This window comes from Leucoraja erinacea, chromosome 23 (genome assembly GCF_028641065.1).
Source record: "Leucoraja erinacea ecotype New England chromosome 23, Leri_hhj_1, whole genome shotgun sequence".
In the NCBI taxonomy this organism is placed as follows: Eukaryota; Metazoa; Chordata; class Chondrichthyes; order Rajiformes; family Rajidae; genus Leucoraja; species Leucoraja erinaceus.
In genome coordinates, this window is record NC_073399.1 from 3,275,097 (window position 1) to 3,302,384 (window position 27,288).

The 27,288-nt window shown below is 39.3% G+C and overlaps 1 protein-coding gene across 1 annotated transcript in view; it reads right to left on the bottom strand.

The window, feature by feature from the left end:
* The window catches only part of tbcd (tubulin folding cofactor D), a 151,971-nt gene that overhangs the window by 51,770 nt on the left and 72,913 nt on the right, over nucleotides 1–27,288 (bottom strand). Inside the window, exons 15-22 of the mRNA XM_055653672.1 lie at nucleotides 15,004–15,061; nucleotides 12,228–12,257; nucleotides 10,188–10,273; nucleotides 9,108–9,188; nucleotides 7,520–7,593; nucleotides 4,576–4,693; nucleotides 1,453–1,513; nucleotides 331–353 (exon numbers count right to left, since the gene is read on the bottom strand). Of these exons, the coding sequence (XP_055509647.1) occupies nucleotides 331–353; nucleotides 1,453–1,513; nucleotides 4,576–4,693; nucleotides 7,520–7,593; nucleotides 9,108–9,188; nucleotides 10,188–10,273; nucleotides 12,228–12,257; nucleotides 15,004–15,061 (531 nt within the window). The remainder of the gene's footprint in view (nucleotides 1–330; nucleotides 354–1,452; nucleotides 1,514–4,575; nucleotides 4,694–7,519; nucleotides 7,594–9,107; nucleotides 9,189–10,187; nucleotides 10,274–12,227; nucleotides 12,258–15,003; nucleotides 15,062–27,288) is intronic.

Genomic DNA, 27,288 nt, shown 5'->3' on the forward strand with positions numbered 1-27,288 from the left:
AGCCTCTATCTATCCAAATGCATATATATCTTATCCTTGAGAATACGCTCTGGGAATCTGCCTACCACAGAGGTTACGTTATAGAGGCATCACATTAGCTTTTCTCCGTCTCCCAGCACCTCACCCATGACTACTTATGATCTAGATTGCTGAAAAAAGTAATAATGGGGAATAATGAAATGGCAGAGGAATTGAACAATTTTTTTTCAGCAGTCTTCACAGTGGAAGACACCAGCAACGTGCCTTAAATTCAAGAGTCAAGGGATGGAAGTTACAAGAGTTAAATCTCCTATTAAGGTGATTATTAAAAGGTTTAAAATAAACACTTACCTGTATAACTGGCAATTATAAAGCTGAAAGAAATAACAGGCATTAAAAGTGCATAAAAAATGTGCAATTTCTAAACATGCATACTTCAAAAGACAAATTGATCAGTCAGTGTGCAAATGGTAAATTGTTTGACATACCAATTCTATCTTGTAAAACAATCAATTGAAAAGGATTACTGAATGTAAATGAAAGGGCTTGCCCATTTCTTTGTTGACAGAAATGAATACAATGATACGTATCTTCTGAATGTTACTTTACTGGTCACATGGTGAAGCAGAAGTTAGAGAGAATGCTTGAAAGATCAGCTTAGTGATGACTTCCAATGTAGATGCAGCTTTTCAACTTGATTAGTATGGACAAGTTGAGCTGAAAGGGCTATTTCGTGGATATATAAGTATATGACACTCAAACACAGATTATAGATAAAGTAAACACAAAGATGATCTGTGTATCATCTGAATTGAAATCTGTACAACCATTATCTTCAATGACAGCTAGTGAAATCAAATTTTAGAACGGTGCTGTTCATCAATCATTATTGCTACAGATCATAATATCAACTGATGGTCAGTAATTTAAAGGGAGCAGCAATCTGCCCAAATTTGCGGAATTTCCACTGTAAAGTCCACACTTAGTTAAATTTAGAGAAACAGGCCTTTTGGCCCACCGAGTTGTCATCGACTAGCGATCCCCGCATATTAACAAGACCCTACATCCACACAGGAACGATTTTGTATTTATACCAAGTCAATTAACCTACAAAGCTGTACATCTTTGGTGTGTGGGAGGAAACAGACGATCTCGGACAAAACCCATGCCGGTCACGGGGAGAACGTACAAACTCCGTACCAAAAGCACCCGTAGTTGGGATCGAACCCGGGTCTCTGGCGCTGTAAAGCAGTAGCTTTACCGCTACTCCACCGTTAGTTGAGCAGCTTTTAAAAGAATTCAGCTCCAATCTGGGTGGTGAGGCCTTCCAGTAAACTAATGACATCATGTCCACACAAATACTGAAAAAGCTGTGTTTTGTTTTGTTAAGTGCTATGGAGCTAACTCATTTTGAGATAAATATTATAAAACTGCAATCAAATATGTTGCTACATTGTACTGTGCCAGTCATACCTTTCGGTGAATATTCTTCAAACTTTCTAGTGTATTCTCATTGATATAATCTGTCACTGGCCTGTAAAGACAATTATTACATCACATTGATGAGTTAACATAAAACGATAAGTAGAACATTAAAACAAGAAGAATTTGAATAATTCCTTTTTATTCCTATTTGTAGTTTGAGGGCCATATGCTTGACAGTCCTGACCAATATAAGGTTCACTATAGGACACAACATCATACTTTTAACCAATATATCCAAACAGCAATAAGCTGAATTAAAAAAATGCAAGAAACACAAATGTTGATGTATGATTGACCATAACATTTACATATCTGCAGTATAATAAAACAGCCTGCAACAACCAGGTACAACACACTTGCTACCTGCCTTCAATTACCTGCTGGAAAATTACTGGAATAGATAATTAATGTTCGTATATGCATCAAATGTCAGATGAATTTATTAAGTACTGCATACACCATTTATTATTATATGGCATTTTCTACTAATAGAAATTATTTGATGAAACAGTTGCTTAGCAGAAGAACATGAATGAATACTTTATTGTCACTTGTGACAAGTCACAGTGAGTTCTTTATTTTGCATACGCAACGTATACAAAGAGTCACCACATAAAGGGCGCTGACAAAGCTACAAAGTATCCCGCGCCAGGTCATCTTTTGTTCTCCCCCCTTCCCCCTCCCCCTCCCCCTCCCCTCAGGGTGGTCTCCCCATGCTGGGACCTCCTTACTTCTCCCCTCCTCAAATATCAAACTCTGTAGAAATAGGTTTGGCAAGCATAAAAGAAGCTGGGAGAGGAAAAATAACTTTAATATGGACCAACATTGCTAAGCGAGTACATAACAGACATGGGTGTGATTTTTGAGGAGGATTGATGAAGGTAAATTATGAAGGTGATTGAATTATTTACAGTTCTGGCAGGCAGTTTATGGGGAGAGGCATGGATCAAACTAAGACAAATTGAATCTCACAGAAAGTGATATTTGAGGAAGTTTCAAATTTAAATAGTGGTAGAAACTGGGTGATATTCAGCTTTGTAAACAAGGGGAGAAGGACAAACAAATAGTGCAGGGTAGAGAAATGTGAAGAGATAACTAGATATTGTCCAGAAGGGACAGTGCCTATACATGCATTATAGCTAGAATTAGTGTCAGAACAGAGGCAAATGGACATAGCAAGGCTCTTCTCAACACCTGTAACATTCGTAACAATTAGAATTAGAATTAATGACTAAAATGTTGGATAATCTAATAGCCATGACAGAGAAGTGGATATAACCTGACCCAGCACAAGAATTAAAATATTCTAGTATACTTAACCTTTATAAAAGTAGAGAAAATGGAAAAGAGAACACGGTTGTCCCGATAATAATGAATAACATAATGGATTTGGACTCAGAAAATGAATTTGGGATGGAATAGAGAAGCAGCAATGTACATTAGTGTAGGTTCTCACACAGCAATAAGGTATGACATGGTATAAATGAGAAAATTATAGGTGGATGTAACAAAGTTAATACAATGATCAAAGGAGATTTCAATCCATACATGGATTGGCCAAACTAAATTAGCAACAATAGGGGAATTTGAATTAATTTACAAAGATGCTCTTCCAGATCTATAAACTCAAGAGGGAACACATTTGACCCACATTTCCAATATTGTTTAGGTGCCTAGAATGTTTTCTGCCCTTTTCATCTGCATAACTGTTTCTATTTCTTGATTTTGTGAGTGAAAAGCTTTTTGCAACACAAATTATTCAATTTGCTGGAGCACAGTTACCAATTTATTCCTCTAATACTAGTGAATTGAAACCTATTTTTCTCACTGCAGTCTCTTGCACCACACGTTAATTTATCTGATCCTAGCTACCATGTGCCAATTTACACATAGCGCAAGGTGTTATCATCTTTGTGCTCTGTTATTTAATTTGGAGACCAGGTACTGATACTTGTTCAGCAGAACCGCCTTCCTAGTCATACCTATGTCATTACGTTCTACATCAATCGTGGCAACTGTATCTTTACCCTCCCCGCCCAAACTTCTCCTTAAACTAGTACAAGGAGGCATTTTTTGTTCCGGCACTACGCAGGCAACACAGCCGTTGGAACTGACAGCTGCAGAGAACAATATTTATGTTCTAAATCCACGAGCCTCTATTACCACCACTTTCTTCTGCATTCCCATTATTATGATACACTTTCAGCTCCTTTCATTACAGGCTTCAAGAACATGTTGGACAGGTGCATCTAAGCAATTTGTTGAAACATTCTTTGTGGTAAAAATTTCAAAATGCACAATTCACACACAACTAAAAGATACCAAGGAACAACCAATTCTTTTCTGGGGTAAAAATGACACTCAAGACACATTCAAAGTTTCAGTGTTTAAGAGGGAACTGCAGATGCTGGAGAATCGAAGGTTACACAAAAAAGCTGGAGAAACTCAGCAGGTGCAGCAGCATCTATGGAGCGAAGGAAATAGGCAACGTTTCTGGCCGAAACGTTGCCTATTTCCTTCGCTCCATAGATGCTGCTGCACCCGCTGAGTTTCTCCAGCTTTTTTGTGTAACCTTCAAAGTTTCAGCATTGTATACCCTCTAATAAATCATAACACCATCACTTAATTTTTGCTATTAAGGATACAAGCTTTACAATCAAACTTAACAGAATCTTACAAATATTGTTTTGATTCTGGTTAGAAAAATCAAGTGATGAGAATTTACGGCTGAAATTCTGCAAAGCAAGAGGAATAATATGTACAACTGAAGTTCTTGATATGCTGTGAGAGACCATTGATTTATTTGCAATGAGCAAACACATCTGTTAGATTACACAAATATACATTAGCTGGTAGATGTTAGTCTGCTTATTACTAAAGCAGCAGAATACAAGTTACCAATAATTACAAGATGAGAGAAGCTTTGAGGAATTAGACCTGCCTGAGAAGGTCTATTTAATAGTCTTTAAAAAAAAACATTTTTCAGCATTTCCTCGATTGCAGGTTTTACTAATTTTCATAATTAATAATTTTAATATTATTCTCTTTTAGTGAGACTAAAGAATATCTTGATGGTTGTATTTTAATGGGAACATGTAAATAATTACTTACCTGTTGTTCTCAATAGCTATTTTGAAGAGTGCATTGACAATTTCTGCACAAGCCAATACTGCACCATGTCGAGTGTTCAAATCAATGCCTGTTGCTATAGGTAATAACTGTGTCAAAGCTACAAAAAAAAAGATTTAACACAAATGAAAACATATTAATGCTAAACACACTTGCTACGATTCAGTCAATGTGCCATAAACTTTAGTTCTTCAAGTGGCAGTGACGAGTTTGGTTTTTGCTGTGTAAGTTAGTGGAAAATTCCAGCGTTGAGTGGAAAAATGCTGGGTTATGTTACAGGCTACGAAGTTAGTCACTCATTTTGAGGACCCTGATCATTGGTGATAATGTGCGAGTCAATTGTTTGAGTCATTTAACCTAATCATAGGTGATAATGGACAAAAAATGCTGGAGGAACTCAGCAGGTGAGGCAGCATCTATGGAGAGAAGGAATTGGCGACGTTTCGGGTCAAAACCCTGCTTCAGTCTTGAGTTTCTCCAGCATTGTTTGTCTACCTTCGATTTTTCCAGCATCTGCAGTTCTTTCTTAACCATTTTGTCCACTCCACTGCGAAATCTCCTCAAGGTATGTCTACTTTGAAGAAGTTCTCCTCCCCCTCTCTCCAAAGATCAGTCTGAAAAAGGGTCTTGACATGAGACATCGCCAATTCCTTCTCTCCATAGATGTTGCCTCACCCGCAGAACATCTCCAGCATTTCTTGTCTACCTTCGATTTTCCCAGTATCTGCAGTTCTTTATTAAACATGGGTGATAATGAGATCATGCGCTTGTGAGTCACTTGTCTTGAGGAACCTGACCTTCGCCTTTATACACATACCGTGTCATGATATGATTGGAGGACCAAGAAAGCGCGCCAAATTGCTTCTGCTTGCTACTGCTTATATACTTGTGCTATGCCTATTGTAAATCACTTTCTCTGAGGAACACTTGGAGCTCGAAGAGAGTGACAGGTCATGGACCAGAGTAAATCCCTCGGGGTGACGAATAAACTTGTTGAAGCAAGAACGGTGTTAGTTCAGTATATTTACTGAGGAAAGATCGAGGGGAAAATAATCCAGTTCAACACCAGCGGTGTCCAGATAACGAAAATAAATAGAAAATAATTATGAATTGCCTTTTCAATGACATAGCTGCCTCTGTGTTGTCAGTTCTTAAGGAAGGCCACATTTCAATTATCAACAAGGCAAACATTCAACAAGGCAAGAATATGTACATAGCCACATCTTAACAAAAACCTTTGTAAATCCCCAGAAGTAAAAGACTGATATAATTCAGATATGTTCTATCATCATTGATTAACCAAATGTTTAAAGAGATGCAATATTAACAGTGGATTTAGAAAGTTATAATATAAAGGTACTTTGAGACTAATTTGAAATGTGATCACGCATCTTAGAAACAAAGGAATAATGAAAAGATTTCCAATGAAAAAGATGTAATGAGCAGAAAGAAACACGAGACATTGGAGTTAGTTTCTGAGACAGATATTTCAAGATGATGGATGCATCTTGTTCGAACTAAAAACGCAATGGAAAGCAGATATAGTGAAAGGATGGGTTTGACAGTTATAAAACGTGAAACTGTACATAGTAAAAAACAATGGAGTGAGTTTTTCAATAATCAGGGTGAGAAATGGAGCATATAGTGTTTCCTATTTGACCATATTCAGAGTCACGCTTTTTTATTTTAATTTCCAGCTATCTGAATTATAATAAACACTAGAATATCAGGACACGTGTCGATCAGCAAATAATCAGCTGGTATATCTCATGCATTATTTATAAATGCATACGTTATCGAAGCAGAATTAGGCCATTCGGCCCATCAAGTCTATTCCGCCATTCAATCATGGCTGAGGCTGTGGCCTCTGGTCCTAAACATTCCCACTAGTAGAAACATTCTCCCCACATCCACTCTATCTGGGCTTTTCACTATTCGGTAAGTTTCAGAGGTCCCCTGTCATCCTTCCAAACCTTTATATTCTAGCCCTCTCTAAATAAATGCCAGCATTGCATTTGCCTTCTTTACTACTGATTCGACTTGCAAATTAACTTTTTGTAATCCTTTACCAGCAATCCTAAGTCCTTTTGCACCTCCAATTTCTGAATTTGCTCCCCATTTAGAAAATGGTCTATGCCATTATTCCTACTATCAAAATGCATGACTCCACACTATTTACTTCCTCAAAGACTTCCAACAGGTTTGTCAGGTAAGATCTCCCTTTCACAAAATCATGCTGACCTCGTCCTATTTTATCGTGTACTTTAGGGTACATAGAACCTTCATCCTTTATAATGGACTCCAAATCTTACCAACCACTGAAGTCAGGCAAACCGGACTATAGTTTCCCCTTTTCTGCTTTGCTCCCTTCTTGAATAATATTTTGCAATTTTCCATTTGTCTGGAACCACTCCTGATTCTAGTGATACTCAAGATACTCACAATCTCTAAAGCCACCTCTTTCAGGACCCTGGGGTGCAGTCCATAAGGGAGGTGGCTTATCTACCTTCAGACCCTTCAGCTTCCCAAGAACCTTCTGCTTTGTAATAGCCATTCCACTAACTTCCACCCCATGACGTTCTCGAATTCCAGGCATGTTGCTGGTGTATTCCGTTGTGAAGACTGATGCACAAAACTTATTCAATTCATCTGCCATTTCTTTATTCCCCAGCATCATTTTCTAACATCCAACATCCACTCTTGCCTCTTTCTTACTCTTGTAACTGTAGCTATCCTCTTCTATATTATTGGCTAGCTTACTTTCATATTTCATATTTTCTCGCCTTAGTTCCTTTTTAGTTATTTTCTGTTGTTTTTTAAAATGTGTCCCAATCCTCTAGCTTCCCACTAATCGTTGCAATGTTATATGCCTTCTCTTTTAGTTTTATGTTAAAAGCAACAGTATTTAAAGTGAACTATACATTACCAATGTTTGCCATGTATTCCGGAGAGCATGGAGTAAGATTATGGAGGGTCTTTGCTGTGAGCTCTCGAATAGCACTGTGATAACATAAAAACAATCAATTATTTTATCAAAAAAATACAATTTTTATTGCAAGATAAGAGTCTTTTTATATGTAGGAAGGAACGCTAGATACTGGTTTAAATCAAAGATAGTCACAAAATGCTGGAGTACAGGCAGCATCTCTGGAGAGAAGGAATGGGTGATGTTTTGGGTCGAGACCTTTCTGATTATAATGTTGGAGTTGCTGCAGAGTGAGCGAAGGGCTAACGGTCAAAGGGGAGAGGTTAGAGTAAGTAAGAAGGGCTTGACCCAAAACGTCACTCATACCTTCTCTCCAGAGATGCTGCCTGTCCCGCTGAGTTACTCCAGCATTGTGTGTCTATAATCGTTTTATAAATCACTTATATTTCTAACTAGGTATATCCCAATATTAAATGCACATAACTTAAGATACATGCTTCGCTTCTCATGTGGTTCCACTAGGATGCAAAGAAAATAAATGCTAATAAATGCTAAAGAAAATAAAGTCATTAAGTGAAATATGTTGAACAAGGATGCGCATGAGTATCTCAAAAGTAGGTGAAAGGGTGTGCTTTATTGAAAAGTAAAAGTATAATATTGAGTTACAGATTTTTAATTAATTATGGGCTCTTTGTTTTGAAACAGTGGATCCTGCATTTATTATCCGTTTTAAGTAACCTAAAAGGCTATTTTCTGTAATCACCAGCCATTTATCGAGGGTCACAACATGGTGATTTAACAAGATTAAAATGGAGAAACGGAAAGCAATAATATTCATTGGATGTGAATATTAATCCACAAATAAGTGATTTAATTGAGCTCTGTCAGTGGAACTAAAAATCTCAGGAGCAATTACAGAAAAGGCTTGAAAAATTATGACTGCATCTTTGGATCTTTGGAGAGAGACACAGTCAACATTTCAGGTCAGTGACTCTTCATCAGAACTGGAAAAGTGGGAAAACGAACATATTTAAGAAAGGGAGAAGAGGTGGAGTGAATAGAGAGTACACTTGTTATAGGATGCAGTCAGCAAAGTAATCTTCACTTTAATATTTAGTCACCAGTTAATATAATTTTTTGCAGAGGAATTAACTTACTTCCAGCTAGTGAGCTTATTTGAATTGGATCAGAGCTTTGGAATATTTCAGCTTTCAGGTAGGTGAGAATTATCTTACAACTTCTGAAAGCTGAGGATCAAGCTTTGGCCATTATGGCACACCAATTGTCTTACCTTAAAGCACATTATCTTACTTCATCACAAAATCATTATTCATTATTTAAAAAATTGAAAAACCTTCACTTTACTAGAAACAAATTGTATATTCAGAAAAAAACAATGGTGTAAATTGGATGTACGTGAAATAGTTTAGTTGTATGTGGGTGGTTTATAAATGTACTTATCTAACATAGAAGCACAAATGACCGGCAATAGTATCCAATCTATTGGCGGTCAATAGACTTTCTCATAATGTTACAACTTATAAATCATTCAAGCTATATATACATTAAATACATTACAATCTCTTACCAATCCCAGTGGTTAAATTTCTTATGTATCAGATGATCAATCAAAGGTTGAGTATACTCAGGAAATCCAACAATGTATAAACTGCAAATCAGAAATAAATCAAAAGGACACAATTCACTACTCTGCACAAGTAGAATTGAATTTTGTTATAATCAGAATTAGGATAACACAACAAAATGAGGGCACAATATGAAGAATGTATAAAAAGATAGACCGAAAGTCTATGTAAAGGAAACTTGAAGTCAGAGAAATCAATATTAAAACTTCAAGTAACCCTTGCCTCCCCTCTCTCTTCATACCACCCCCCCCCCCATACTCCACCAAAGCCATACCAGCTTCAAAGTCATCTTGGTGAGTCTCAATGTATTCGATCTCACCTGGGCCCCAGCTAACAATGGCCTGTTTCCTTTATCATCATTACGTTTTTGCATATCTTTCATTCATTTGTTCCCTATCTCTCAACATCACCATCTACATCTCTTGTTTCCCTTTCCCTTGACTCTCAGTCTGAAGAAGGGTCCCGACCCGAAACATCACCTATTCCTTTTCCCCAGAGACGCTCTCTGACCCGTTGAGTTACTCCAGCTTTTTGTGTCTATGAGGGGAATTTTAAGTTGCTCTGATCTTTGACCAGATTGCCTGATGGTAAACATGAAGCCATACTGTCAGCTTAATGTCAACCATGCGACGGCATGATTCATTTATGGAAGATCGCTAATCTTTATTAAAAACTTAATCCAACTTTTTATTCAAAGTCAGGGATCTTCTGACCTTTATTCAGGTAAAGGTTAATACATTTATCTAATTGATGTTTTCAGCAATTATTTTTAAAAAAAGTAGTAATCAGGGTATACCGGGGCGAGGCCTCAGGTTCTGCTTCCTTCGGTTTAGTCCCCAGACACTGATCCGTCTGTTTCATGGGCAACCACACCATAAATGCCTTCAGGATATTGGGAACTGCAAAGTATGAGTGTGACTCTTGAATGAGCATGAGAGCATGCAAACCTCATTGAATCTGATTCTTGGCAATGTATTTGGTATCAGAAGATTAGAGGAAGCTCCTTCGCCTTGAAATATTACCTAATGTTCAGAAAACATTTCTTCCGATTTCCAACTGCAAAATAATCAGCTGCAGTGAGGATCTCAATTCCATGTGGAAATGTGCCCTGAAAGATATATTAACAATAATCATTAACAAGCTGTATGAAATATGTTTCACGGCAAGGTTGCAGAGATCTGTAGAAAATAATGATTTTACTTATACTGCAAACTGTGCTACTACAGGTTGGAAGAAGCATGGAGATTGAAGCATGATGAGCACAGTCTCAACATAAAATGGAAAGAAGACTTCATTGCCTTCCATCACAGTGAGGAATGTGGGGAATCCGGTGTGGTGGATGTTTATGTTAACTTTTATGTAGTTGTGTGTCTTGTTGCTTTTTGTAGTATGACTGTATGGTAAATTGAGTTTCACTGTACCTTAATTGATACTCGTGACAATAAATAAAATACCTTTGAAATATCGCATTGCACACAATAACAGCAAAAGCAGCTCATGATGGGACAACATGCCTACAAAATCATAGTGTGCCTTCTTCCAGACATATATCTGTTCCTGCATTTTGCCCAGCGCTATCATCCCTATTTGTCGTTCTGGCTTCCACCTTACCATAGACATTGTCTTTTGTTCTCTTCTCCCTACCCATAGGTGTTTACATTTCAAATCCTACTTGTCTCCAACTTTTCACAATTCTAGTTAATGTTCATCATCATCAGCTTGTGATGTTATTTCTATTTCTCCCTCTATAGATGCCGCATGACCTGAAGTGTAATTCCAGCATTCTCCGCTTACACTTCAGACTTCGAACATTCACAGTATGTCGTTTGTGTGTTACTTCTTCAGGCTTTACTCTATATGAAGTAAAACAAGCTTAAACGTATTTCTGATTTAGGTTATGCAGCTAAGAAAACTCCATAATGCACATTTTTCTAAATATTTATTAATAAAATACTTTAGAAAATTTCTACCACTAAATCAGAAGCCCAACTCATAGTTTTATCCATTCCAGCAAAACAATACTCCTAATCAAAGAAGAAATATTACATTAATTTAAACAAAGACATCAACGCTTTTGAGACAAAGAAAATTGACAACATTTTTATTTTGACTTTAATTTTGTTTTAGCTGTCGGAATGATAACTGTGTATAGTTTTTCAGCAAACACAGATGTAACTGGCCAACTCTTTGAACTAAATTAAGGCAAATTATGTGACTTAGTTTGATGAGATTTCTTTAAAATTGAGATTCAAATTCAAGTCATTCCTCCTACTCCTCACCTGCTCCGATTGCTGTGCATTATCAGATCCATGTTGTGCATTATCAAATCCATGGCTATACTTGGGTTTCAGCACTTCTCAGCAATGCAGATATAAGCATTGAATGATTTGGATTAATGCTAGAAATTCTTACACAATGGGTCATAGGTTGAACCCTGGTCTTCTTTATTTTAATGCAACTTTAGATTTTGTTTCCATGAGACAAGATCTAGCATATCTGCAGAATATTTATTAGGAGAATAGTCCTAACCGTATATCACTGATGAACTGTGGAAAACTATTAGCTGAATCTGCTGTTGCCCACAAAAAGGAACTTTGTTTTTCTCAAAGTGTTGCAAAGAGTTACTAGCCAGCTGAGTAAATGCTTTAAGGATTTGATGGTGAAACTCTAAACATAGTTGCATAACGTTCCAACAAATGATTTGTTGTACATTTTTCAGTTTTGCACACTGTGCCGTAAAGGAGGAAATCTACCACTAGCGGAATTAAGGATATACATCACTTTATGGCTTTTGTTTCTGCACCAATTAAGAAAAGTATGCCTCTGGATGAGGGTTTGGGAATAAGGGATTAGTGTACTGCAACCTTGCACTTTCTTCAGACTGGCATCCTGCTTCAGTCTTTTTCTTTGACTTCTCTCTTCGAACTCTAAAATTGTTCAGGGACGTAATTTGATATTCGTTTGCGTGCAATGGGATCCACGTTCTTCATAAATATATTACATATCTTGGAACATTGATAATTTGGCAATAATATTTTGAGCAATATGCAAAATAACAGTACCTGTCTTCCAACGTTCTCCTGGAAAGCAGCCTGAAGTAAAAATAGTATTAGAAATTAACAGTTTGCAACAATGTATTAAGAAGGTCATAATAAATGTTGGTCAATTCTAGAGTTCTACACTTCCATAGTTAATAAACAAAATTATACACATTAATTATAACAATCCATGGTCCATAAAGTTTAACTAGCTTAGAACAATTTGTACCTATGGAGATAATCCAGTGACAAAATTCTGTCACTGCAAATAGAACTTATAATAAACTTCAAAGTTAGACATTGCAACCTAAACTTTCCTCTTCTGCACTGCCTCATTTGATGGAGTCACTGGTCACAGCCAGCAGGGTTCAGTGATATATAAGTAGAGCCAGGATGTTTAGGCACTATAAAACTGAAATAGGCAGGCAAAAATGCATAATAAAATTACAAAAAAGGCACGAAGAAGGCATTTATTGACAAAAAAAAGGCATAAAAAAGGCATTTCCACCTCCAAAATATGGTTTTGAAAATCACTCGAAAACTCAGATTTGCGACTGGAGCCAGCAGTAAATGTAGTGAGGAGACAAGCTTGGGTATTTCGCTTGTGTAGTCTACATCCCAGCGGTATCAACATTGACTTCTCTAATTTTAGATAGCCCTTGTCTTCTCCCTCCTCCCCCTCCCCTTCCCAACTCTCCTTCTAGTCCTACTGTCTCCGCCTCGTCCTCCTTGCTTCCCCCCCTGCCCACCCACATCAGTCTGAAGAGGGGTCTTGGCCCGAAATGTCGTCTATTCCTTCTCTACATAGATGCTGCCTCACCCGCTGTGTTTCTCCAGCATTTTTTGTCTACCTTCGATTTTTTCCAGCACCTGCAGTTCTTTCTTAAATAATCTTAGAGAAGACTGAACCAGCGGTAATTATAACATTAATATTAATGTGTTAACATAGAAAATGTCATTGTAATCATGGTACAACTAGAGAAAATAGCACGACCTTTTAGCAAAAATGCAAAACAAGGCTGATTTAGGCACTTGGATCGTGAAAAAGGCATTATCCTGGTGAAATCATCAAAAAAGGCATGAAAAGGCACATGGTATTTATGGCAAAATCCTGGCTCTAGATATAACCGATAGATCCTCTATCACTGAAGACGGTGTGAAATGAAACAGGGAAGTGAAGATTCTTGTTCTTCCAATTGGTCTATACCTGCGATAAAATCAATTGTGAGATTAAGTGCACAAAAGATGAATGGAATGGCCGAAACCACCACCTTCCCTCATGTTTTCAGTATTTAGAATCAGCCCTACATATACTAAGCAGCAGTTCTTACAGAGATGGGAGCAGAAACATTGCAAGATGTAATCCAGGCAATAAAAGGTTGTGAATTTTAAGGCTTACAGCACATTTACTAATTATATTTACGCACAGACTGACGTAAATGCACAAATACTTCTATTGGCTCTTAAATAATAATTTAAATTTCAATAGTTGCAACATTTGGCTGATTCATGCTTTCCAAGAATTGCCATAGCAACCTATGCACTTGGATGAAATAAACATGGATTAGAAAAGAGTTTCAATAAGGTGGAGTTGAAACTAGGCATAGTGGATTAACAGGATTAGTTTGACCTGTAGCATTATACCAGAAATGTTTTGTACGTAGAGAATGAAACCCATCTTCTGTTGAACTTCTAATTAATTTGAAAATCAAATCTAATTTCATATAAAAATTAAAATGTAGAAACAAACTAATTGTTTCCTGTCCAGGTGCTTTCCAAGGTATTTGTACTACCTGGTAAACTCCATATTGATGGAGACAGCGGCAGGTGTGTTCCTCTCATCCGAAAGTCCACCATTGACTCTTTAGTATTGGTGGTGTTGAGCTGCAGGTGATACAGCCTAGAACACTCAACAAACTTGTTGACTGCTCCTCTGTATTCAGCTTCCCACCCCTCACAGTTCACAATTGCAGAGTCATCTGAAAACGTCTGCAGGTGGCAGGAGTCCGAGTTATATCTGAAGTCCGAGGTGTAGATGGTGAACAGGAAGGAAGAGAGGACCATCCCCTGTGGGGCCCCTGTGTTGCTCACTACCATGGTCCGAGACCCAGTTCTGTAGCCTGACGTATTGTGTTAAAACCACTGGAGAAGTTAAAAACATAACCCTCACAATACTTCCCGGCTTATCCAGGTGAGCATAGGAATGATGGAGCAGGTGGATGATGGCGTCCTCAACCCCCATCTTTGTTTGGTAAGCAAACTGCAGGGGGTCCAGGTAGGGTTTAACCGGGAGTCGCAGGTGAGGCCAAGCCTCTCCGTGCTGTGTGAAGTCTACGCCACTGGTCTGTAGTCATTGGAGGAGCTGGAGCGCTACCTCTTTGGTACGGGAACCAGGCAGGATGTCTTCCACATCACGGGAACCCTCTCTACTCACCCTCAGGCTCAGGTTAAAGATATTGCTGGAGTACTCCGCACAACTGGCTGGCACACACCTAGTGAATCCTAGGGCTGACATTGTGGCTTTGCCTGGACAGAGTCTGCTCAGCTCCTTCCTCACATGCTCAGCCTTGATGGTCAGGTGTGACAAAGAAAGGGCAGAGAAAGTGGACCAGGGGGATTGAGGGGGAGAGTCTGTCGGGGAGCAGGGGCGAGGGTGGGCAGAGGCCCCACCAGCAAATCTCTTGAAATATAATTTTTAATATGAAGCAAAACATGATAAAGAACACAATCACTCTTCATTAACATCAAGTTTCATCAATGATCTCTCCCCAATGTAAAGGGATTTAAACTGAATACTTACTGAGGCAGCTCTTCGGCAGTTGACGTTCCGATCAAACACTGCTGTTATTACCAAAGAACTGGAAGTAAAGTGTGAAAAACAAATGACTGAGTTAGATGTCTTTCAAACCACAGCCTGCATTTGCAGATCGTTTCACTCGGATAATCTACTTTGAATGAGTGAAAAATAAAATTCTCCATCAACTGTAATTCTTTCCAAACAAGCAAAATTAAATTGAAACAACAAATAATCAAACAAATCAGATGGATTTATACATAAGTATCACTAAATTCAAGCCGATTCCAATATTTCTTTATTTAAAAAAAAATGTCACATCAACACAGCCTAACCACACTAAAACTGCTGGCAATAGATTGTACTTACTATTCCTTAAATCAGTCTATTTTACAGTATTTTATTTGCTTCTCCCATGCTAACATAGCCAATGCAAATATTTACACATTTCTAATATGATTGCGAATAATCCTGTGCTTGTGGTAAACAGAGTCATGCACATCGAAACAAGCCCTTTGTCCCAACTCATCCATACCAACTAAGAGGCTCATCTAAACAAGGCCCATATCCTCTGGACTTTTCCTATTTATGTCGCTGTCCAAATGACTTTTAAATTATTTTACTGTACCTGCCTCAGGCACTTAATCTGGCCGCTCATACATATATGCACCACCTCTGTATGAAGATATAGACTTGAGCGCATGAGCTATAGGGGGAGGTTGAGCCAGCTATGGTTTTATTCCTTGGAGCGCTGGAGGATGAGGGATGATCTTGTAGAGGTGTACAAAATCATGAGAGGAATAGATCAGGTAAACGCAAAGAGTCTCTTGCCCAGAGTCTGAGAATCGGGAACCAGAAGACTTAGGTTTAAGGCGAAGGAGGAAAGATTTAATAGGAACCTGAGGGGCAACTTTTTTTACACAAAGGATGGTGCGTGTATGGGATGAGGTGGTTGAGGCAGTGTTTAATTTGCAACTATTGCAACATTAAAGAAACATTTAGACAGGTACATGGATAGGACATGTCTAGACGGATATGGGCCAAATGCAGGCAGATAGGACTAGTGTAGATGGGACATGTTGGTCAGTGTGGGTATGTTGGGTTGAAGGTCCTGTTTCCACGTTTTATCACTCTACGACCTTGAGTAGCTTGCAGCTGCTGTCTCTACTGAGCACAGCAGTTTTTTTCTTCCCCTATGCAAGATCTAGGTGATCATGTATTTTTTAAAGAATTCTATCAATTATAAAAACAGTGTAAGGAAACAACCAAACTGTGCTTGGAGCACTTGGTATTGTGCAGCAATTATTGTGCCTTACCTATAATACTATAAATATCAGTTATTTTCTGTCATTATTTCGCCTATTGAAAACCACACAATTTTCACGGACATCTTGAAAATTAAACATAGATTTGGTGATATATTTTGCAATTGTTCTAAAACAATTGAATGCAAATAAATCCACAATCGAGGAGTATACCACAGAGGTGCTATTGATACTGCCTTTCATTTTCACTGCACAAAGTAACGGAATGTCATTACAATGAAGAAAAAACAGTATCAGTCTGAGAACATTAAAATGGTTAGGGACTAAAATGTCAAACCAAAAGCATCACTCAAGCCAAAGTTTAGTACTCAGCAATGAATGGAACATTTACAAACATTTCCTTAAACCCTATTTATTTAGAATTATGCCTGGTTATATATCAGAGTTGTGACAATTCTCATGTGTATTGTATCTTCATACATTTTCATTTTAATCGCAAGACCCCTCTTATTTAGTGGGTATCAAATATTCTCTGATGGTCACACTCTGCAAACTTGAACACCAAACATACGGTGACATGCCAGTGAAGTATTGAAAAATAGTTGGAGCTACTGCTTCTCAAACATGGCATTTAATCATTCCACACTGCCCTCAAGGATGCTCATGGAAGATTACATGACATTATTCCGAAGGGCAGGAGAATGCTCATTCACACCCTGGTCAAACAATATCACTTCGAAACAGATTATCAAACTACCTCTTGTCATATTCAACATTGCCCCACTTTGTAACTTGCTACATTCCAAATTGGTTGTAAAAGCATTTTTGAACCTTGTTAAATTGTGAAAGGAGCTGTGTAAATGCATGCCTTTCATATGCAACTTCCGATCACCCAGTCTCCCTTTGTCATGAAAAGTCACAAAGTGCTGGAGTAACTCAACGGGTCAGGCAGCACCTCTGCAGAACTTGGCAAGGTAACTTTTCGGGTTGTGACCCTTTTACTCCATGTTCTCCAGAGAAGCTGCCTGAACTGCTGAGTTACTCCAGCACTTTACGTAATAATGAAATAAAGTATTGGAGTCTGAAGAAGGGTTCCAACCCAAAACGTCACCTGTCCATTTTCTCCAGAGATGCTACCTGACCTGCTGAGTTATACCAGCATTTGTGTCTATCTCCAACAATATATATATATATTTTGTAAACCAGCACCTGCAGTTCCTTGTTTCTACTTTGCCCTTTAAGCACGGTAAATGACAGCCTCCAGCAAACACCAACGTTACTGCCCCCTTTTCCCCAAATCTACATTTGCTACTCCTTTTCCCAAGATATTTGCAGCTCTTTGTTCTTGTGATACATTTGCCTAGCTATTATTAACATAATGAAAATAATTGTCGCATCAAACTGAAAGATTTCCTTAATTTTGTTATTCTTGCTACTGCGTCAAATATGATTTTAGCTGAGGTTTTGGAGTTTCGGAGTAAAACTCGGTACTTTGGTGATGCAGCAACATGTCTTAACTTGTCATCAAACCTGCAGTACTTGTTCAGCCACAGGTGCAATTAAATACAATAGTTGAGGTATTTTTGCGCTTTTAAAGCACTAGGTGCAGCTTTCTATTTCTGCTTGTATTTGAGTGCCCACTAGTTGAATATGTGCAAAAGAAAAATGTATGGAACAAGCAAGCTGTTTATCTGGCTATATCTCTAAAATTAAATATTCTGGTACGGAACACTCTGGAATTTCAACATTCTACGCCTAAAAATTCAACCATAAACTAAACTGACAAGGAAACACCTGCTTACATTCAACTAGTTTTGCAAGGTGCTGGCCAGGGCGGTAACTGGCAAAATAATGAAAACTTACTACAGCAATGCAAAAAATGCAATATCATTAACATATTGTGATTAATATTCGGTTCAGGAAGGTTGATTTGCAGCATTTAATATTTATCACACTGGTTAAAGGTTACAAAGTCATGAAATAATGACAACTTTCTGTGGTGTTCAGTTTTCATCTTTGATACAACCACGACCTAGTAATTGGGCCTATTACATAGACATTACAGGTACCATTGATAAGGCATAATTGGGCGATTAAAAAGTTTGCTCGAAAATATAAGCAATTTAGAGAAACAATTCACTATCCTTAATGACAAATGCAAATTCCTCAAGAAAGGTGATCCAAAGGAGATGAGAGAAAGCATTAGAGTTAAAGAATCTTTGGCAAAAGCGGTTTCGAAAGGTGCAGCAGATTATCCCAAAATTGAGAGAGGATAAACGATGAGAGCAAATGAATGAGAAATATCAAGGAAAGGGTTTTAACAAAGATGTCCTCCTAGCAGGTCCTCAGGTTTGAAAATGACTTACTTCCTCTGGTTTCTGGTTACTGATGAGGCCAATCTGGGAACCACTGATGCTGTCACAGCTACAAGAGGAGGTGCCAGAGTGGTCAGGAGGTTAGATTGAGAGGTGATGTGCTTCTACTGTTAGTTATGCAAGGCTTCACTGTACTCCCAAAGCATCCACTCAAGATTCTCAGCAACATCATGAATGTGTAGTAAGGAACTGCAGATGTTGGTTCACACCGAAGATAGAAACAAAATGCTGGAGTAACTCAGCGGGACAGGCAGCATCTCTGGATAGAAGGAATGGGTGACGTTTCGGGTCGAGAGCCTTCTTTGTTTTGCAGACCAGGTCAACATCTCAGATGATGCCGTGAATGAACAGACAAAAGCACTGAGCCCAGCATCCAAGTACACACGAATCTGAATATCATCCCAATACTGCAGATGGCCCAATGAGTTTTGGGGCCTTAGTTTATGGAGCGTAGGTGCTCTACATTAATTTTTCTTCCCCATTAATTCTGTTCACTAGCTCCCCTCCTGTGGACGGTTTGTTGAAGGCAAGGTACAATAAATTGAAAAAAAACGTTGGGAGGCTTATCTGACTCTGGGGATCTTGACTGGTAATATTGCTGGCCTGGTAGCTTGGATAATGCCTTGCATGTCTTTACAAAGAGCATGTATATATTTCCGAGGGACGCTACATTTGAGGTGAGTGCTTCATAATCCTTCCCAGTTGGAAAAGAGAAAGCTTCTTGTGAAGTCCAATAGAGGCTACGTACAGCGACTAGGACTGCTCAACAATCTCAAGATCACATCCACTGCACTTCTAAATGGATAGAATTTACATAGATTAGGTGGTGATCAGTCTAGATGCCATCAGTACTTGTCATGATATAGGTGATGAGGATATCCTTCACTCAACTAATGATGTAATCCAACAAGTGCGACTGCCGAGTCTGGCCACACGGCCTTTTGGACTCTCTGAAATAACACGGTATTAATCATGATAACAGAGCCCCAAGCATTTTGTTAGGCATAGGACCCTGCTGGCATTAGCATATCCCAACTACTGGCATTAGCATATCCCGTGTGTAACGCTTTCCCACTCTGGTGTTATCAGGTTTCACTCACTCTGGGATGCTGACAGGGTTTTTATTTTTACGTCCCAGCAGAATTACTCGTAAGGTACGTCTGTGGTTTTTAGAGTTGCAGCACATGCACCACAGACTGAAGTGCATTGGATTTGTAAGTACAAAGAAGTTAAGGAAATTGAGAAAGTGATGATGAAGCCAAGACTAGATCAGCCACAATCTTTCTGAACTGTGGAACAGACTTACAGAGCTGATAGGCCTATCCCTACTCCTGGTTACAAAAGCAATGGATGGATTGTACATACCTTTCCTGTACTCGTCATACAAATGTCTCTGACATTCGCGTGAATATGGTGGTTGGGTTAAACTGCAAATCTTAGTCGCATCTATTTGAACATACTGATGCATGCCTAAAACAGCATTTTTTATTAAAATGTCACGTAAAATCTTCCAAGGAAATCAAACTTGGTATTCACAATCGGGAAAGTTATATATAGCTCAAAGCAATGCTACAAATTTCCTTATTCCGTAGATATACAATCTTGCCTTCCAGCCAGTTATCTCTGGCTTGTTATTTTAATTCTTATTTAAAAACACACCCCATTTTCTTCTAACCACAAATAACACAACACCCCAGGGAAGATGAAACTAACCATACCTGCACGCACTGCACATTCTAAGTCACCTGTCAGGTTATATTGTTGTTTAGCTACAGAGATGTCTGCTACACCCACACCATTACAGATAGGCTCTCCTTTTTGACATTGTTGATCAGGACTGGCTGAAATAATTTGTTGGATTGCTGGACAATTGAGTTAACAGTGCTCATGTCAAGGACAGATTGCCGTTCAGGATATCTTCGAAGAGATCTTTCAATAATGCCTCTCTGTCCTTGAGGAGTTAACCAAATTCTTAACTCACTGTATAGTGAGGCCAGTCCACTAACTGAAGCACTGATGAGAAAGATTAATGGGAAAGCTCTGACGTACCTTATAAAGATAGCAAAAATCACCTCACAGACAAACTGAAGCCATAAACAGATTACCCTGAAGTCTTCCAATAATCGACACCTGCGAAGAGCTTTTCTACCAAGAACAAGCAAGACTGGTTTTGACGATAATGACTTGGAGATCGAGAAGATAATTAACAGCAAACATAACGTCTGGATTATGAAGTCCACCATTCCATGAGGTTCAAGAAACAGCCGTACAGCTATTTGATGTCAGAGGTCCAGCAGAAAATCCATGGCCTAAAGAACAGATGGAGAGAGCAGAGAAGGCTCAGCAGTTCACTGACAGCCACTGGTATGCATGGGTAAGTCAGCACTATTAAAGCCACCAATGTTCCAAACTCCCATGGAACCTCGCCACTGAGAGTCGACAGCAGAAATAAGCTCATCAGAAACAGTTAACACCAGCTGGAAAAAATCTAAGATGACCTCCTGTATGGACAAATTTGGCTCTAATTCCATCCACAAATTTGCATACGACACAAACAATGGGCCGATTCACAAACAATGACAGGAAAGAAATATAGGAAAGAAAAACAGAACTTAGTGACAATGGCGTCAGGACAATAACCACTCACTCGATGTCAGCAAGACAAAGGAGCTAGTTATCCAACTTCAGGAAGCTTGGTGGAGTACATGCCCCAATCAGCATCAATGGGATGTGGAAATGGTTCAGAACTTCTAGATCTTTGATGAATAATCTGTCCTCGACCAACCACAGTAACATGACAGCCATGGAGATACACCAACGCTTCTACTTCATGAGGAGATTGAGGAAATTAGGCATGTCTCCAGTGTCACTCCAAGGACCCTGTCCTTGATGCAAACACCCTTGACTCCATCGTACAGCAATATATTCTGGCCAGCCTTGCCACCACTTTTTTATAAACTCCAATTAAAGCCTTTATCGAGAAAGAGGGATCAGTGAATTTATTTTTCAGACTTCGCTGCCCTCATACGTTTATCTCTGTTCCTTCATGGTATGCATCCCATGATAAGAATGACTGGGTTCACAGTGGACTGAATTTCAGTGTCAAATAAGGGACTTAAAATTCAATGTTGCTTCAATGTGTCTCTGGAATACATTTATTTACCTGACTGATGCCATTCAGACTGTCCAAATAATATCATGACAATGCAACAACAGACACTGTGCAAGGAGTATGAACTGTCAAAAAGGGAATGATTTACACCAGTATAAAACAATAGAAGATACAATAGCTTTTGACTTTGTATTATTATCTTTATTATCATACCCTTTATTAATGTAACCTTTATCCAAATGTTTATCATTTATGGAACTGGATATCTGATTACCATTCTCACATCATGTTAATTGTTCAAATCTCAATTGTCTTTGTGCTGGCCTCAACAGAGTACTGTTTGGCCGACAACCCAAGATTGAAAATAGCCTCGCGTTCCTCAAACCTACAATGTTTCCCAATAGGCCAACCACTTTTCTCATACTTTTTTAAACTTTCTCTCCTGCCGAGTTTCCCAAAACACTAAAGGCACAGTAAAATATAGAGTTTAAATTAAAGATTTACAATGGTTTTCCCATGTTCATTCGCTCAAGCCTAACATTTTAATTACTGCAGATTGCAAGCATAAAAAAAACCCAGCTGCAAGCAATTTCTTTCTCTACTCCAATATGACTTCTTGAACGTAGACTGTAACTGATCCAACCAGTCTAGGTAGTGGCTGTGACCAGTGTTAAAATTGTATACATTTTATTTTACTGTTAGCCCATCCCATTATGCAGCTGAAACTGCAGGTATTTGAATTCCAAACCTCCACCATACTACTCGGAGGCATTTGGCTCGAGTCTGGCCTGAAATCACCCTCAAGACATTTTCTCCTTCCGTCATGGGGTGTTACCTCCTTTTCACTGGAAACCTCCCTAAATAATATATGAGCAATGAGATCAGCAATTCAAAAGCATCGAGATTCAAATCTATATTGATCATTTCCGCCTTATCACACCAATAATCTTGTGACTGCTCCAGAAGCAAGGTATCCGAACCTCCATAGTGCAGCAGCAGTATGCAGTCATCACTTGCATTTATGTACACTTCGAGGTTGAGCTGCATTGCTGGCTCATTCACCGAACCATCAAGAGTGTTGGGCCTTATACACAACATCCTGAAGATGAATGTCCTCTGTCAACCTGCCCCTACTGCACCACATTATCCTGTGACAATCAAGGTTCATACAAAACTCTGGCTCACTTCCCATTTTTCAATCAAGGCAGACATACTGCACTGACTCATTTATCCCCCAGTTTGTATGTAACCATGTCATGGGACCTTCAGTCTTTTAATTTGCACACATAGTACTCCATTAATGTGTACTAGTTAATAGTGATGGAAGGCAAATAAGCTTGTGGTATACTGTACAGCACTATAACCCATTATATGGCTCCAAGACCTGAACTACCTAGAGCAACTCCACTGGGTGGCGCATTCCACCGGGTGGCGCCGTCAGCAATGGCAGCCTCGCCATCAGTCTGTCCGTCTTTTTAACTTTTGTGTTATTTTTTAGTGTGTTTTAAAAGTACGTGTTAATGTTCTCTGGTTTGTTTTATGTGGGGGGTGGGGGAAGGGGTCGGGAGAAACTATTTTCAATCTCTTACCTTGCAAGAGTTGCGATTGTTTTCCGGATCTTATCTCCGGTCGCTCTACGGCCTAACATCTTGCTGCTGGCGGCCTGGCTCGAGACTGACTTTGAGCCCCACCGCGGGGCCGAGGACTTGCTACCGGAGTCTGCGATCCCTTGCCTGGGATCCACGATGTGGTTTCCAACATCGAGGAGCTCGCAGTCTCGGGTAGAGGCTGATGTCGGGAAGCTCCAAAGTCACAAGAGCATCGACTAGCCCCGACCCGGGGTCCGATCTCCCGGTGCGGGGGGAGCTGAGATACCCCCAATGCGGGAGCTTGATTGCCACGATGCGGAGGGCTCGACTGCCGGTTACGTCTCATCAACGGAAGGTTTGAGTGCTCCGATCATGGGAGAACTAAGAAGGGAAGAAGATTGAATTTTTTTGCCTTCCATCACAGTGAGGAATGTGGAGGAGTCGGTGTGGTGGATGTTTATGTTTAACATTTATTTGGGTGTATTTTTGCTCTTTATTGGTATGACTGTATGGCAAATCAAATTCCTCGTATGTTGCAAAACATATTTGGCTAATAAAGTGGTATTATGATATGATTATTATGAACTATTTTAGGGCAATGAACAATGGCACATACGGGTGGCTATAGTCCACAAATATATTCTACACTATTTCTGAAACAGTTCCTGTATGAAAATTAAGCACTGCCAGGATCAATTTGTAGCTCAGGATCAAAATCTATTTGTACACAAGTTGCAGACTGATTTCTTGGCAATAAGGGCCTGTCCCACTGTGGTGACCTCATTGGCGAGTTTAGAAGAGTTTGCCCTCGAATCAGCATGGTCGTCCTAGGAGGTCTTCGTAACTCTCCTTCATGCTTGAGAGTAGTCCCCGAGTACTCGAGGCCTCATCTAGGTCGCGGCGTTTTTTTCAACATGCTGAAAAATGTCCGCGAGTAAAAACAGGTCACCATGGAAAAAATCGATTTTTTGTTTACTCGTAGGTTTAGTCAAGGTAGTACTAGTAGGTCGTAATGCTATCGTAGGTAGTCGAAGGCAATCGAAGGTAATCAAAGGTAGTCGAAGGTAAAGCTCGGTGAGAAAAAAAAAGGTAAGTAAACCGACCAGTAATGTTAAATGCCCGCTAAACTTTATTAAAAGTTGCCTGGCTTCTTAAGTATCTCAAATCCTTCTCCCCCCCCCCCCCCCCACTCCCTCTCTGCGCTCTCTAAAGGACATACCGTAACTGTGCCAGCCATCTTTTACCTTCCTGTTCATCGCGGTTGTGAATTTCAGACAGAGCTCCCTCGCTTTCCCTGGCCCCCGCCGTGTGTGTGTGTGGTGTGGTGTGGTGTGGTGTGGTGTGGTGTGGTGTGGTGTGTGTGCGTGCGTGCAGACGGTCGGTCTGGTTCGCGGTTTCATCACTGACGGTCGATCCAGCTCGAGGTATTTCAGGCGAGTGCCCTCGAGCTTGAAGGTCGAAAACAGTCGTTGAAAAGTCGCGTTAGTGGGACAGGCCCTATAGATGTGCTTACACTGCAGTTAAAAAAAAAACACTTTCACAACATAACTTTAGCCGAAGATATTAACTCTCTATTAATTCAAAATCATCTTAGTATTGATTTCCAGTCAGCAATTTTAACAATTTGTATTAGCAGGATCTTTTTAAGACTTTGATTAAAGTGAATAGGCTAGCCACCTTCCAACAATTCACGCCCGAAGGAAACCTGTCAAGTTTTCAGTTGAACAATGAAGCCGAGTTGCAATGTGCAATGAGGTTTCATCATTTTTAAACAGCCTGTGGCAACAACAATCAACACATCAAAAAACAGGCAATTTTACCTCTTTGAACAGTTGCAACAATTACCCAACGAGTCATTTAAGAATTCTAGAAAGTCAAGGTCAACTTTGACCATTAACTGGTCATTAAAAGACACCACACCTTTTACCACCGTCACAGATCACATGAAACTGAGGTGTACTTCTGCCGAGTCTTCAGAATAACAGCCGACGCTATGCATTATGAATCACAAGGAATGACAACTGCCAATTTTAGTTTTCAATTACACTTATGGGGTACTATCTTCACAAATCTAAAGCCTTGAGGTATGCCTCATGAATGCAAACCAGTTGCATGCAGACTGGGGATAGAGGAGGGGGCGCGGGAATACATAAGACAGAGCAACAGCTTAGAAGATAACCTAAATTACTCCAGCACGTTGCGTCTTTATTTTACAGTTTTAAGGACAACACTGACAACATCCTCAAATCGCCCCAAAATGTCATACAATTTTGCTCCTCCCACACCACCAGCATCTTTCTCCATATCTCCCATTCATAGAAACACAGACATAGAAACATAAAAAATTCCAGAATATTAGACAAGCATGATTTCCCCTTCATAAATCCAGCCCACAGGAACTGATCTAGTTTATAGAACATTGGAAAATGATCACCAATCCATCCATGATTTCTAGGGGCGCCTCCTTGAATACTCTGGGATGCAGACCATCAGTCCCAACACCATTTCCTGACTAATGTTGATAGCATTCAACAGCACCACCCATTTCTTCTAACATTCCAAAGAGCATAGTTCCTCTTGCAATACCATAGTGCATTTATTCTTCATTCCTAACAATGTTTCTCATTGCAGTTTTCTATGGGCATGCAGAGGATGCAATGTCAACCTTTTCACATTCTCCATCCCATTGTCTTGAGCCACAAACAAACAGTTGAATGAAACCAATTAGTTACTTGAACTTCTTTCAATTTCGTTTATTGCATTTGCTATTTATAATGTTAATTTTGCCACACCGAGAAGACCAAAAACATGTTCACCAAACATTTTACCGAATATCTCTGTTCACAGTACAAGCTACTGGCAGTTTACTATTCTCTGCGCGCCTGTGACATTTCCATCTTTAGCCTCTTCTACTTTAGTAGAAGCTTGGGAAACAGCTTTCAGTTATACATTGTCTACAGTTACACTCCGTCACAACTGTGTTCACTGTATCCATCAAAGCGGCGAAAGAAATTCTGAAGCAAAGCATCTACATCAGGGTTTTTCAAATGGGCCTTGGATTGCTACAACCATTGGTCCCCCAATCTTCACCCCTGCTATTGGAAAATGATTAATCAAGTCCTCCCTTGCACCCACACTTTCCACACAATCTGAACAGTGTAAGTGGAAGTAAAAGTCTCTTCAGCCATTCTGCAGAAGTCCACAGGTTTTGCTGCCAAACAATATGCTTGGCGGTGGTGTCAGATGTCAGGTAATTGCAGGCCGGAGAGGGATTCCATTCATGTAGCTGGTATATCCATTAATTGTATCCATATAATATTATGGCCTCAGTGGTAGCAGTTTAAACCCTTACTCAGAAAGTAGTGGGTTTAGAAAGCAATTCAGACACCAGAACACAAAGTCTACGTTGAAAGACTAGTGCAATACCAGGGGAATTGTTAGCATTGTTCAGAGTGTAAGAAGTTTGTTGATAGAAGTGCCATGTTGAAGCCATGGTCCAGTATCATGTCTTGGAACACATAATGGGGCACAAGAGCCTACTGGAGGTTCTATCTACAACAGATATTTATTTGCATTGTTATCCATTAGTCAACGTCACTATAAAAATCTGGTCAACATCACCATAGGTGTTTGCAGGACCTTGCTCTGAGTTACTTATTGTTTTACTTGATTGGCCAGCTTCTGGGATCATGTAAAGGTTCAAGCTCTAAAATGGGATCAATTATGGAAAACAATTTGGAAAATTCTGGCTTAGCATTCCTCCGTCTCCCTTTGTATTAGGAATGTATCCAACTCAATGAGACACTTGCTCCACAAGTGATTACTCAGGTAGGTTTGTAATGCACGCCCCCATATAAATACAATGTAGATGGCACATTTACTCTGGAACATCTTCATGTATATTATTACATTCTTGTCATATATAAGTGTCTTTTTTAAACCATACTGAC